The following is a 15,669-nucleotide window of genomic DNA, read 5'->3' on the forward strand; positions in this document are numbered from 1 at the left end:
CTTTGACAGTTGGTTGGATGATTGGTTTGATGTTGCAAACGTGAGCGATCGCCTCTCCCCAGTAATTTGCGTCATGTATGGCCACTAGAAAAGGAGGGATCACGGGAGTAGTATCAGCCGATCAGATAACTAATTGTCGGCTTTCGGACTGTATCTGTTGGATGTACCTGACAGATATAAGGAAGAAACCTATTGATAGCCAGCTTTTTACAAACAATTAGACGAAACATTAGGTCATTTTATTTTAGATGAACAGCGAGGCTAATCGGGAGATGGGGGTGGCAATGGATGGGGACCGTGTCGTCGATCAAGAATCAGGGGCGGATGATACAGGTATATAAAATTTAACAAATACTATATGTTTAGAGTTTAAGAACAGCTATCGAACAATCATGGAGAAATAGAGTGCGGATCCGCGATTAATCAGAGTTTTTCTTTAACAAATCAGAGTTAAGCATCGAATGTTTATATGGAGATATTGTTCCTTAGCACCTTCAACTATGGTCAGCGACACCACTATATCAAGTGTCGCGTCATCCGCACCCGATACCGCTACGGACGACCGGGGCCCCGAATTCGTCGTGCCTTTAGGCCACAATCGACACACGGCTGCCAACAATGCGAGGGCAAGAAACCCTCGCATGACAGTGCCCCTCAGGCCTCCCCAGAGAACTGGTGCAGTGAACGCACCACCCAGAGAAGACCTGAACACCGCTTACACCACCCGCCTTGAACACATAATGGAGTCTGCGGAGAAAGTGGCGGAGCTTCAGGCCAAAGCGTGGCCCCAAATAAATGAGGCAATCAGACAAGCCAGGATAATCCTGGATGCTTCTCTCGAATCAAAGCGACTCGAGATAAGAAGACTCGAAGTAGGGTCGAACTATAAAAATGCAAACACTAACACTAGCGCGATAACCTCTTCGCCACTTCAAAACGGTGGGAATCATCCATTCTCCATCGACAGAATTTTAGACCCTGAAAACAACACAACCTCTAATAACACTAGAGCCCCTGATATAACTGCTAGAGAAAACGAAATTAACCCTGATATTACATATACTGAGGTTAACCAAAATTATCTTACCAGCGACATTAGCAGTCAATTAAATCAAACCTTTGGTGTACTAGCTAGAACAATAGAGAGCACTAATTTTACGTCTAAAGCATCCTTCAAAAGGGATTATACCCTCACGTCAAAAGCTAATGTCAATATATGGTTAGATCGGTTAAACTCAGAACTATCAGCAAAAGAACTATTAGATGTGAGAGATTCAAATACTAGACCTAAAAGAATTTTTAATATTGATGAAATTGATACAAGAAATAGACTGGTTAGAGATATTATAATCAATCATCTAGATGAGAACTATCACAAGATAATTCTCAATATTAATGACCCCAAAGAAATATTAACAAAGATTAGAGAACACAGAAGAATAGAGGCAAACACAGATCATGCTAAAGTGAGGGAAGAGCTGTACAGCATTAAGATCAATAAGAAAGATAAAGTCTCAGTATTCTTAGATAAATTTGACTCCATTATTAGAGAGTATGAACTCTGTGATACAGCCATTCCTCTCACTGACGCAGAGAAAAGTCTGCCTTTATGAAAGCTGTGAAAGACATGTAGCCCCGAATTTGAGAAATGGAAATAATCACTAAACAAACAAAAGGCAGAGGAATGAATATAGAAGAGATGAAAAATTTCATTCGACAGCTGGAAGCTGACTTAAGGAGCTCTGGCGTCTCGGAGGGAGCCTCTGCCAATACTGGCCGCAGCCGCTACTAGGCCCAGCGGTGGGGGCAAGTGCTTCAGATGTGATCGACACAATGTTGATCACATCTCGGACCCTCGGCCCGATGATCCAGTATGGGTTGTGGTTCGGCTATATTTGCAAAGACTTTGCGCACCACACGGGCAGAACCTGCCCTCGTGGAGATGGATCCCACCGAGGTGGAGGGTACGTTGCCAATAAAAATAATAATAGAGAGCTGAAAGAATCTAAAGAAAAAGGTAGATATAGAGGTAACAGGGGAAATTTCAATAGAGGTAATGGTAATAACAAAAGAGGCAAAGGTTATTGCGAAAACAATAGAGATTACAAAAATCGAAACTCTAGAGGTCGCAACAATGGTAGAGTAGGTAAACGAGGCGCAAGCAGAACTTATTACCCAAGCGGAGACAAAAAGAAACAGAAACTGGCGAACGTTGCAGTCGCACATACTGAAGGTAAGAATAACATTGATAAAGTAAACAATAAGATAACCTTCTTATTAGATTCCGGAGCGACGGAACATATTACAAATAAAGCGTTCATCTTGCGAAATTTTCAGAGAAGCTCAGAAACTTATATTAAGTGTGCGAACAAAAATAAATCGGCTGATATCGAGATAGATCGAAAAGGAGATCTGTACCTTAAAAGTTTAAATAAAGAAGGTCATACATTAGACTATCTAACGTTCTAGCTGCCCCTGATATATCCGAAAACCTAATGTCCCTTAGGAAATTTGTCGACGACGGATTTAGTATATACTTAGATGACAAAAACTTAAAAATATTTGATAAAAATGATGGATTTATATTTCTAACCGGGTACTATAAGAAACCAAACTGGCTAATACAATTAGAAGTAAAGAACAGAATCGAGAACCCGGACAAACAAATATACAATAAATATTCTTATAGAGCACGATTAATAACATTAGAAGATTTTTCGAAAGACTAACAAAATATAGAGATAGAAAACAGTAAAAATATAGACTCAGAGATTGGGAGGGAGATTATTACGAATGAATCTATACCTATACTTAGCCAATACAGAGACTTTGAAAACTACTCACTAGATGACCTTAAAAACCAAAAACCAATGGATCATTTATTTACATCATTCGAACTCGAGAAAAGATACTCAGAGGAGTTAGATGAAGGGATGCTGTGGCATGTAAGATTGGGACACCCATCATATGACTATTTAATAAAGTTACAAAAGACAAATAAAGAACTTAGCAATGTCAAATTCAATGAAAACATCAAAAACTGCGAAGTTTGTATAATGTCCAAAATGAGCAAACAACCATTTAAAGAAGTTAGAACTAGAGCCGATCATCCACTTCAACTAACTCATACTGATATAATAGGTCCCTTCAAAACAATTACTTATCCTGGTAGGAAAAGATACATAATAGTCTTTGTGGATGACTTCTCAAAATTTGCCAAAACATATGCTATTGTCAATAATTCCGAAGCAGGAGATTGTTTAGAAACCTATTTAAACACAATGAGAAACTTAGTTGGGAAGAATCTTAGAGCTTGCTATGTAAGAGCAGATAACGCCAGAGAATTTACAGGAGGAGAATTTTTAGAAGTTATGAAACGAGAAAATTTAGAGTCAAATTTCTCTAATCCATACACACCACCTCATAATGGTACAGCTGAAAGATTCAACAGAAGAATATTAGAAAAACTAAGATCTCTAATGATAGATTCTGGATTACCAAAATCGTTATGAATCTTAGCCCTGGAAGTAGCTGTATATGTGTATAGCAGAACTCCAAATTCGTCCATAGAGTACAAAACTCCTTTAAATATAATATCCCCTAAAAAGAAAAGCCATTTAGTAAAGATCAGACGCTTCGGATGCATAGCTTATGCAAAGAAACCATTATCTGAAATCAAATTATCGGAAAAAGCCATAAAGGGAATCTTAGTAGGACAAACCAGCAATGAATATATACTATGGCACCCTCAATCCGGAAAATTAATTCTAATTAAACACGTAAAATTTAGAGAAAAGCTAACTTACGAAAACATTGATAAAAATGACGAAATAACAAAAGAATATAATAAATATTCGAGTTCTACTTCCGAAGAATACCAGAATGATACACTAGAGACAACTATAGATGTATTCGATACAGATAGTTCTGAAAAACCAGATAAATTAACTAAATTAGAGCCTACAGAAAACAATACAAAGAAAATTAAAATTAGTAAAAGAAAATCAGAAAATAATAAAGAAACAGAGAACCAATCTAGAGTATAACCTAAGCGCGTTAGTAAAATAAAACGAGATTATAAAGCGATGGCTGAAGGAAAGGCTAACTTGGTAGATAACAGTTTCGCGTTCTTGACCCGATGTAACGAAATTGAAGTTTTGGGAGAAGATGAAAAAGGTTTTTGTTTAATGGCTACCCTAAACTCTGACCCAACCAATTATAGAGAAGCTATGGAAACTGAAGATAAAATGAGCTGGACTAAAGCAATAAACGATGAATTAGAGTCCATGCACGAAAACAACGTATGGAGTATAGTAGATAGACCTACGGTAACTCAGAGGCAATAAAGACAACATAATAGATAGCAGGTGGGTACTCAAAAGAAAAATTGATTCAGATAGAAAAATAACCTTCAAAGCTAGATTAGTAGTTAGAGGATTTAAAGATACTAATGAGTACGAACTTAGAGAAACTTATGCACCTGTATCTAGACTTTCTATAATCAGAGCTGCATTTGCTATAATCAATAAATTAGATCTTGAAGTCTGTCAGTTGGATGTGAAAACTGCATTCCTAAACGGCGAACTAGAGAAAGAAATATACAGGGTGGTGAAAAAGTATGGAAACACCTGAAAATCTCAGAGGGTTGGTCATAAAAATAAAATTCTTAAGGTCAGGTCCTTTATAACTTTCAACGAAGAATCCAGTGATGACCTTGAATTTGACCTTGGACCTTACCTTCAAGGTCATTTCAAGGTCAACCTCATTTTTTCAAATGAGAACCCCTATTTTTGATGCCGGAATCAAAATGAGCAGGAAATTTTACGTCCGGATACGTGGTTAGGTATGAGGTTAAAGTAACCTCTGGAGGTCAAATAGAGGTCAATGTCGGAAAAAGTATGGAAACCCCTGAAAATCTGAGCGTTGGTCGTAAAAATAAAATTGTTAACGTCAGGTCTTATGTAACTTTCAACGATGAATCCAGTGATGACCTTGAATTTGACCTTGGACCTCACCTTCAAGGTCATTTCAAGGTCAAATTTCTTTTGTTAAATGGGAACCCACACTTTTGACATCGGCAATTGAAAGAGAGTCAAATTTTACGTTAAAATATGCCTTGAGGTCCAAGGTCGACGTGACCTCTGGAGGTCAAATAAAGATTAACAGTATATTTATATCGAAACTCCAAAAATGTGTCTATTTTGATTATTAAACAAGAAAACTAGTTTCTCAATCCAGAATCCTTCTTTTAGCGCTATCCAGGAACAACGACGTGGACGTAGAAGGATTCTGTTCCCTTTGGGGTACTGGATTATCGTGAGTTCCCCTTGCCTCTCACGTCGGGGTGCTGGATTATCGTGAGTTGCCCTTGCCTCTCACGTCGGGGTGCTGGATTATCGTGAGTTCCCCTTGCCTCTCACTTAGGGCGTATTTATGAATTATTATAGTAGATGAGTAAATTTATAACAGATGCTCAAATTGTTCTCCATTTGTTTCTTGACAGTAACCAATCCTGATGTAAAATGACTGAACTGCATGTCGAATCATATCTCTTGTAATGAGAGCAGTTTCCTCAATAATTCTACGTCTTAATTCATCAAGATTTTCTGGATTTGTTCTGTAAACGCGATCTTTTAAATAACCCCATAAGAAAAAATCCAATGGTGTTAAGTCTGGAGATCTTGGAGGCCACTCTATGCTACCTCGTCTACCTATCCATCTTTCGAAGAATGTTTCATTCAAAAATTCTCTAACATTAACTGCAAAATATGATGCTGCACCGTCTTGCTGGAACCATGTGTTTTCGAAATCGTCTCCTTTTACAGCTTGTATTGCTGGAACAATTTGGTTTCGCAATAGCTGTTCATAATTTTGTGCATTTAAATTTCCTTCGATAAAAAAGGGACCTATTATTGTGTCGTCTACAATTCCTGCCCACACATTTAGTTTTTGAGGATATTGAGTGTGAGTTGCGTCCATCCAGTGAGGATTTGTATCAGACCAATATCGAAAGTTATGTCGATTGACATTACCGTTTAACTGAAACGTTGCTTCATCTGAAAAGACAATATTTCCTAAAAATTGTGGATTGTCAGTTATCATTTCCATCATCGTCTCACAAAATTCAGTGCGACGATCAGGATCATCTTCATTTAATTCTTGCACGAGTTTAATTTTGAAGGGATGCAATTTGTTTCTGTTCAAAATTTGAAGAACAGATGTGTGATGGATGTCGTGTTGTAAAGCTGCAGATCGAAGAGTCTCATGAGGATTTTCTACAAAAGACTGTAAAACATGTAAAGATTTTTCTTCGTTTGTTGCTGTCGATGGTTTACCAGCAACAGGACGATTTCGAACAGATCCCGTGTCATCAAAACGTCTTATTGTTTTTGAAACAGTTCCTCTTGATATAGGAGTACCATCGTTTCGAAATGTTGCATAAAACAGATTAGTTACCTGTGTATATGACCTATGCATATCACCCCAACCTCTCATCATCAAAAGTGATATCCGTTCTCTTTCGGACAATCGAAACATTTTGGTTTCAAAATGACTTCTTCGTACAAAACTAATTTACAACAAAAATATTTGGTGATTTTGTCAAATTTTATCTCTTGCAACTACAGAGTGTTATTTATGCAGTAATACCAAAAATGTATTCGTCAAGCGAATTGAAATAAAAATTCATTCATTCATAAATTTATTTTCTATCTAAAGAAAACCTTTTTTTAACAATATCATTTATGTAACTACGCGGACATGAAAAAGCCACACATAATATTGAATTTTCGACTATTAATGAGACAGCTATTTTGTTAAAGATACATTTCGTCAGTTTGGCGGAATAATCGGACAAGTTGAGTTTTTATTTGTAAAAGCGGACACGTCGCATTTTCATTTGAAAATGTGGATACGTTGGCTTTCTTTCTTTTCTTTCTTTCTTGTAGAAGCGGGCGAAACGAAAATAATTTTTTCTTGTCTAATTTAAACTTAGCAATACTTTTTTAATGTAACGGTTTGAATGGTAAATGAATGTTAATGAAAATAGAAACGAATTTTTGCGGGATCCAACTTCGTTTTCGCTATTTGTTTGAAAGACTACGATTTAGAAATTTTTTGCAAATTAAACGTTTTACCAAATTTATGCAAATGAATCATTTTAGAAAATTTTCGTAAATGAATCGTTTTTGCAAATTTCTGCAAGTGAATCGTTTTTGCAAATTATTACAAACTACATATCTGATTTTCTAAATTATTTTCTTATTTTAGCCAACTTATTCAGTAATTTTGAAAATCGCCGTGTTTCCGTGTAGCCGTGTATCCCGATTCAGGTTCAGGGTAGCGTGATCAAGATCAGTGATACTAAAACCTATTCAACAAAGCACCCCAAGTGAAAGGCAAGCGGAACTTACTCTAAAAAAGCCCCCCAAAGGGAACAGAATCCTTCTACGTCCACGTCGTTGTTCCTGGATAGCGCTAAAAGAAGGATTCTGGATTGAGAAACTAGTTTTCTTGTTTAATAATCAAAATAGACACATTTTTGGAGTTTCGATATAAATATACTGTTAATCTTTATTTGACCTCCAGAGGTCACGTCGACCTTGGACCTCAAGGCATATTTTAACGTAAAATTTGACTCTCTTTCAATTGCCGATGTCAAAAGTGTGGGTTCCCATTTAACAAAAGAAATTTGACCTTGAAATGACCTTGAAGGTGAGGTCCAAGGTCAAATTCAAGGTCATCACTGGATTCATCGTTGAAAGTTACATAAGACCTGACGTTAACAATTTTATTTTTACGACCAACGCTCAGATTTTCAGGGGTTTCCATACTTTTTCCGACATTGACCTCTATTTGACCTCCAGAGGTTACTTTAACCTCATACCTAGCCACGTATCCGGACGTAAAATTTCCCGCTCATTTTGATTCCGGTTTCAAAAATAGGGGTTCTCATTTGAAAAAATGAGGTTGACCTTGAAATGACCTTGAAAGTAAGGTCCAGGGTCAAATTCAAGGTCATCACTGGATTCCTCGTTGAAAGTTATATAGGACCTGACCTTAAGAATTTTATTTTTATGACCAACCCTCTGAGATTTTCAGGTGTTTCCATACTTTTTCACCACCCTGTATATAGTAATACCTGATGGAGTAATAGTAAATAAATACGCGAAAGAAAATAAAGTTTGTAAACTACATAAGGCTATATATGGATTGAAGATAAGTCCTAGGAAATGGAATCAGAGGTTCTCAACAGAAGTAGAAAAACTAGGCTTACAAAGAGATATAAATGAGCCCTGTTTATTTAAATACAGAAAGAATGGCATAATGATCTTGCTTATTCTATATGTAGATGATATACTTCTAGCTGGAAATAACTCTGATAAGATTAATGAAATCAAAAGACACTTAAGCTTAGTGTTTAAAATGAAAGAATTAAGAGAACCTAAAGAATATTTAAGTATTTAAATCACTAGAGATAGAAAAGCTAAAGAAATAATGCTGAGCCAAAGCAAATATACAGAAAAGATACTAGAGAGATTTAAAATGGATGAAAGTAAACCACAAAATACACCTATGATAACTAGACAAGTCAAAGTCAGAAATAATAAGAATATAGAGAAAGCGGAAAAACTTGGAAAACCAGAGATTCCTTATAGAGAAGCTATAGGTAGCTTAATGTATCTTGCTAATGTCACAAGACCAGACATTGCATTTGCTGTAAATTTATTAGCTAGAAAACAATCGAACCCCACTATAGAAGATTGGATCGATGTAAAAAGGATCATGAGATATCTTAGAGGAAGTTCTGATCTAGGAATAACATATAGAGGTGTTACTGAAAACTTAGAAATATTTACAGATGCAAGCTTTAGAGACAATGCAGACTCATCCTCGACAAGTGGAATGGTTGCTCGATTATTCGGAGACTCCGTTATGTGGAGAAGTCATAAATAAAGTGTAATCAACCTTTCGACCTGTCATGCGGAATATTACGCAATGAGCGAAGCTTGTCAGGAAATGATTTCATTAGATAAAGCTCTTAGAGACATGTTAGGAATAACTATGTATCCTATAATTATAAGATGCGATAATAAATCCTCAATCAGCTGTACACAAAAGGAAGGAAATCATAAATTAAAGAACTTTGATGATTCTATTGATGAAATTATTAGTAACTTAGAGAATAGAGAGAAAACAGGAATTAAAAATAAGTTATCTAAAGTACATGGAGATTATATTAAGCAGTGCGTAACTGAAAGAAAAGTTAAATTGATTTGGGTACCATCTAAAGAAAACTTAGCAGATATATTTACAAAGCCTCATCCTTTCGATTCTTTTAGAGCTCTTAGCGATCATATATTTAACCATTGAATATGCTCGAGATAATTTTTTTTTAATTATTTACATACGCGAAAACCAACGGGTCTAACTAAACTGCTCGTGATTGCGCGCATATGCACACAAGGGAGGGAGTGTTAAGCTTCTCGTGCGCATGTGCGCGCATGCATACCACGCCACCTTCGCTGAGTTCAACTGCCGCGGAAACTAGCGCGGCATTCCAACAGTGAGCGCCTTTGGTGTTAGAGCTCTTGCAATAATTAGAGGATTACTATTATCATTATTATTAGAACATCATTAGAGTATAACTATTGTAATAGACTTTTAAAATAAAATAACTTTGTATTTTCTATTTTAACCTAAAGCAGGTGTTTAATTAATTCACTTCGATCCAAAATTCCAACACAACCTTTTTTGGAAAAGAAAATTAGAGATAAGTTGGTGAAAAATTGAATTGGTCAAAGTTTTATTCGTGACCAACTTCCGTCAGAAAAATTTAGTTAATGATAACTTCATCAACAATTGGTACACTCGTTTCATTATAAGGATTTGAAAAAGTCAATCTGTCATTTATTTGGTCAAGTCTTAGTTTATTTTATTAGATGGGACGTTCGAATAAATAACTAATAAATCACTTTGATTGATTTTAACACATCATGTAAGGTAGAAATAAACGTTTATCTGCATTCTTCTAGAAAATATTTTGAGTTATTATTTTGGATTATTATAAGACTAAGTATTTCCATACTGTAACAGAATATTATTATTCAATCTGAAATTATTCCAGAATTAAAAGCCAGATCTAATACAGTAAATTTAAACCAACTGTGAACGAAGATTCTTGTTAATTTTAAGAAGAATTCAATATTTACTAGGTTTTGAATCTTTTTCTTACATTCTTAGTCAATAAATAATACAATTTTAAAATACCGTGCATTTTTGACGGGAATAATAAAAGTTTTCATTTGTTGGAAATTACAAACTGATAACAGAAGTCTTTAAGAATTTTTTGATTTCGAATTTCATCTTGAAATAGTTTTATCTCAATCGACCAACAAAAAAGTAACAGAGACCGAGTTGAAACGTACAAGACAGGAATAATACAGAACATTTAATAACGGGAGAATTAAAATCTTCCACGTTGAAATTGCTTCACCAGTTCGTTTCAAATAATATATATTTGAATATTTTTCTTTATGTTTACTTTACTCTCGAAACATTATGTATTCTGCGAACAATAAGCTCTTCATAGATATCAAATGAACATTACTAGTAACATGAAGTTCTATAAGTATTACTTCAAATTTATTTTATTACCTCCTACATTCAGCTACTTATTAAATAAACTCTAAACACTGCGTTATTTAAACATTTTCGTTAAATATAATATAACTATAAATGTACATGCAATAATATCATAAAACTTATATCTTTACAAAGTGATTTATATTACTATACCTCTTAATTAAAAAACTGTCATGGTAAAAACATCCGTTAATTGTTACAGATTATACATACTACATGCGTAAAAGTTGCAACAGAAATTTATTATTTATAGTCTATAATAATATATTAACTAGAAATACTTGACACAGTGAAAGTATTTTCTATTTCTGAAAATCAAGTAATTAACTTTTTTAACCAATTTCGTCAATGTATAAAACTTTTATATAACACGGAGAAGTTGTTGCCATAGAAACAATAATGTACACACATTCAGTCACGCACACTTATAAACACATCCCACACAGCATGAATTAATTCTGTATTAATTTTATGTCCGTTTTTTTTCCTCTAGAAATATAACGAATATTATTACTACATTAATTGACTAAAATAATTTTCAAATATTACATGCATTTTAGAAGAATTATTTTATGAAATATTAACGTAATAGTTTTGAAATTATTACAGTTAGAATATTTTGAATTGTTTCAAAATTAATGTTTAAAATTAATATTGAAGAAATAAACAGCGGACATAAAATTAATACAGAATTGATTCACTGAAATAATTTTCAAATATTACATGCATTTTAGAAGAATTATTTTATGAAATATTATCATAATAATTTTGAAATCATTACAGTAAGAATGTTTTGAATTATTTCAAAATTAATTTTCAAAATGATACTTAAGTAATAAAAAGCTGGCGTAAAATTAATACAGAATTGATTCACTAAAATAATTTTAAAAGATTATATCCATTTCACAAGAATTATTTTATAAAATACTATCTAATTACTTTTAGAATTATTATAAAAAATATTTAAAATTATATAACACAACTAGATATACTATAAATAAATTATTTACTGAATATATAAGTAAAATTTTTTAAATTATTAAAAGTACTATATTTTATATAATTATGGAAGAACACGAAATAAAATAATTGATAAACGTACAGTATTTTATTTAATGTTTACTTTAATATTATCTAGTATATGGTGTAACGGGGTTTCTTACCGTTTAATTATTTTTATTCGCGCAAGTTTATTGAAGGGCGAATGTAATCATCTATGCTTAATACATAATCCGGAGAGCATGGGGAAACAGGTGTCAGTCAACCAATAGATCTACTAATCTACGAAAATGAGTGGAAGCAATATGGAATAAGCGAGTCGAAAGCACTTGTTAATAACACGAACAGAATCTTTTATTGTCTATCAAATATTACACTGGATCGGCCCGTGAGTTTATGTTGACATCAGCGCTCGCTCATCGAGGACACACAGTGTCGGGACGCTCGCTGCTCTTTGTTAACAGAGCTATTGCATGCACGCTTCGAACACGAGAAATTAATTGTTATACATGCAACCACAATCGCGAGATTAAGCTGGCCAGCTTACCTTTGTTTTGCGGACGCTCGAAGATGACACCAATAAGTCGCACTCGGAAAAGGTCTATTGTTTGTTTGTGTCGCGAGTCGCGAACTTGAAAGCACGTGGCTTCGCCCTCGATGGCGAAATCTCACGCACGCACTAGCGTTATCACCGCGCATGGCGCCTTTGTCTGCTGGTTCAAGCCTTCGCCCTTGTGAGCTGCACGGCACCTCGGCTGCGACGATCTCTGGAACTCAGGTCTTGGTGCTCTGCGAACGGAATTCTGCTTCGATAACTCGGGAAGTGACAGCTGGTCTCGTACACACCGGCGAACTCGTTGATGGTCAAAGCTTCACTGGTTCAATTTCAATCGCGCGCGTTCCGTCTGCTCGCGTGCCGAATTCTTTCGTTACGTTTTTCGTCTCCCCGGTAGGTGCTGCCTCCGCAGGCAGCAATTAGGTTATATTATTAGCGCTAATTTGACGTTTACCGTCACAATGGATATATATTAGATATACATTATAAATATTACATAAAGCAGATTTCTTATCGAATTTTCACATTGAATTTCTTTCAATTTTAACGAATAATAATAAAAAATGGAAGTGCTTAACGCAATGCTAGAGGTTTAAATAATCCTGAATTAAAATTCCCTTAAGGAGATATGAAACGCCCCTGATAACACCTCGAAGAAATTAAGATTTGGTGCTGCTTGACCAAATTTTGAAAGAACCACTCTATAGAATTGTGTGAAATTTGAACTGAGTAATTCTTGGACATATATCTACACCCTAAAAAAGCGTTTTTATTTTTAATCTAACTTTGATTCTGCAATATTTTCAGTTCTGTAAATGCCGGTAAGGTAGGTACTTTCATGAACGTTTCATATGCTCAGTAATGCGTACAAAAGCTTTTTTATGAGATTAAAACCTATAATATTTCTTGGATTATTGGTACGTTAATTTGTAAATTAATTAGTGCATTTTTACAAAAATCATATCAAGAATTAATTCAGAAATAATTTTGAATTATTTTCTGAAATAATTCGGGTGAATCAAAATTTTGCATTTTCATTTATTCAAAAATTAATTCAGAATTAATTCAGAATCATTCCTTCCGTTAATTTCGAAATTAAAACCTATAATATTTCTTTGATTATCGGTACGTTAATTCGTAAATTAATTAGTGCATTTTTACAAAAATCATATCACGAATTAATTCAGAAATAATTTTATATTAATTTCTGAAATAATTCAGGTAAATCAAAATTTTCCATTTTAATATAATGCAAGAATTAATGTATTGTTACGTTTAAACTTAAAGACTTAGACTTTACTTTATTAATTTTAAAAAGTGTTTACAAACAGATAACCAAGTGTTAACTAACTATTCTGTGTTTTCTATCACAAACATAAACAAACAACATATACAAATTAATGTTACAGTGGATACATATTCGAATAAGAACTATTCGAAAGATGCACTCGTAACAAAATAAATAATTTATAATTATATCTTGCGTTAATTTGTAACTTTAAACCTATAATTTTTCTTGGACTAATTCAACATTAATCCGTGAATTAATGTGTATATTTGTACAAAAATCATATCACGAATTAATTCAGAAATAATTTTGAATTATTTTCTGAAATAATTCGGGTGAATCGAAATTTTGCATTTTCATATAATTTAAGAATTAATTTTAAATGAATTCAGAATCATTTGTTGCGTTAATTTCGAGATTAAAACCTATAATATTTCTTGGATTAATTCAACATTAATGAATGATTTAATTTATGTATTTTTACAAAAATCATATCACGAAATAATTTTGAAATAGTTTTAAATTATTTCAAGATATAATTTTAGTTTTATGTTGTAAATTAATCATGGTTCCTTTCAAAATCCTTTCTAAATTAATTCATGTATTAATTTGTTTATTTTTACAGGAATCATTACCTGAATTATTTTTAATAGAATTTTAGAATATTTCTTTGTAATATTTCATGTATTAATTAAGAAATAATTTTCTGTTCTTAGAAAATTATTTTTATATTAATTCTTTGCGTTAATTCAAGAATTAATTCAGTGAATTAATTCATGCTCTGTGGGATACACTCACCTAAAGAACCCAATAGACTCATTCATATTTTATTTACTTAATTATATGTTGTGAAATACTTTTATAGAAATGTCCTAAAGAAAAAATTATTTCTTATGAAATAAAAGTGAAGCGTATCACTTACTTTTATTGATCATACAAAAATGATTAATAAAAAAACTAAGAAAATGATGAATGTTTAGAAAATGTATTTATCAATTTAATCATTAAAGCTTAGCATTATTGAGTTTTTCATTGATACTGATTTAAATGAGATCGTTGAAACAGCAGCGTAAAGATTTCTTAGGATGGTCTCTTAGAACAATTAATTTAGGAAGTTTATTCTCTTCGCAACTGTCAGGTATAGCATTGCTCGCGTTAAAAGCCTCTCAAAGATGACACTTAATTATCAAAATAAGATTTAACTGCTGAGAAATTGTGAAAAAATGAAAAAAAGACTGCCAACTCATTGCCAGTTACCTATCGATTTTCAATTTCTAATTTATTTTTCATAAATATTTTTATTTAAATTATACTGTTCTTCCGATTTTTATTTCGTATAATTATTTTCATTTTATTATTGTTAATCGCCTTTTTATGCTGATTTTTATTAGTATTATTCTGTATTAGTCTTTAATCTCTTTCCAATCTTATTTCATTCTATTTCATTCCATCTAAAATATTCTAATTTTATGTCGCATAATTTTGTTTTATTGATATCTAACCATGATATGTCGTTTATTCAATTAATATTGTTCATATCATATCGCTTCATTCGTGTGTTCATTATTCTAAAATTTCGTTTCAGTCAAAAGTTATGGTAGTTGTCGTTGAGGGATTCTATATCATTTTACAAACAGAAAAAATTATTTTTTAATTTGCGATAGCATAGGCTAGATATAATCAAATTGTTTGTGCAACGCTTCATTTTTAAGCTATTAAAAGCTTTAAAATAAAAGTTTGTATAATAAAAAAGTGAACTTGAGTCAAAAGTTATGGCTGTTTATTTAAAGAAACCTAGATTAAGTATGTAGTACTTAATGTAAAATTAAACAACAAATGGACAAGAGTTTCAAGATTTATGTGCGAACTTCACATGTTGAAATAGATACAGCAACTGCATCTAATAGTCCGGCATATAAACCTATTGAAACAGTATTTGACATAATAGACAAAATAGTCGAAACAAATAACATCAAGGCTTTAAACAGGATAGAAAAACCAGTACCAGATATGCCGATTACACAAATTAATCATATCAGAATGACGTATGAGGATATAAATTATATTGGCAATAACCAAGCAATACTTTATTTTCATAGAGAAAGATAGACAAATTTTTACCAATTCTGTATATTCACTAAAATTACAACCTAAATATAAAGACATTGTAATTGTAGATGAA

General features: G+C 33.0%; 2 protein-coding genes across 2 annotated transcripts in view; one reads left to right on the plus strand and one right to left on the minus strand.

The window, feature by feature from the left end:
• The window catches only part of LOC131672745 (inositol polyphosphate 5-phosphatase E), a 229,977-nt gene extending 219,020 nt beyond the window's left edge, over positions 1 to 10,957 (minus strand). The window contains exon 1 of the mRNA XM_058950173.1: positions 10,798 to 10,957. The gene's annotated coding sequence lies outside the window, so the exon portion shown is untranslated. The remainder of the gene's footprint in view (positions 1 to 10,797) is intronic.
• Positions 8,545 to 8,955, plus strand: LOC131673091 (uncharacterized). Its single transcript, XM_058950802.1, has one exon. It carries the CDS (start codon positions 8,545 to 8,547, stop codon positions 8,953 to 8,955), a length of 411 nt encoding a protein of 136 aa, XP_058806785.1.
• Positions 10,958 to 15,669: the final 4,712 nt, after the last annotated feature.

Source organism: Phymastichus coffea, unplaced genomic scaffold (assembly GCF_024137745.1).
Source record: "Phymastichus coffea isolate CEN01 unplaced genomic scaffold, Cenicafe_Pcof_1.1 PCOF00012, whole genome shotgun sequence".
NCBI classification, from domain to species: domain Eukaryota; kingdom Metazoa; phylum Arthropoda; class Insecta; order Hymenoptera; family Eulophidae; genus Phymastichus; species Phymastichus coffea.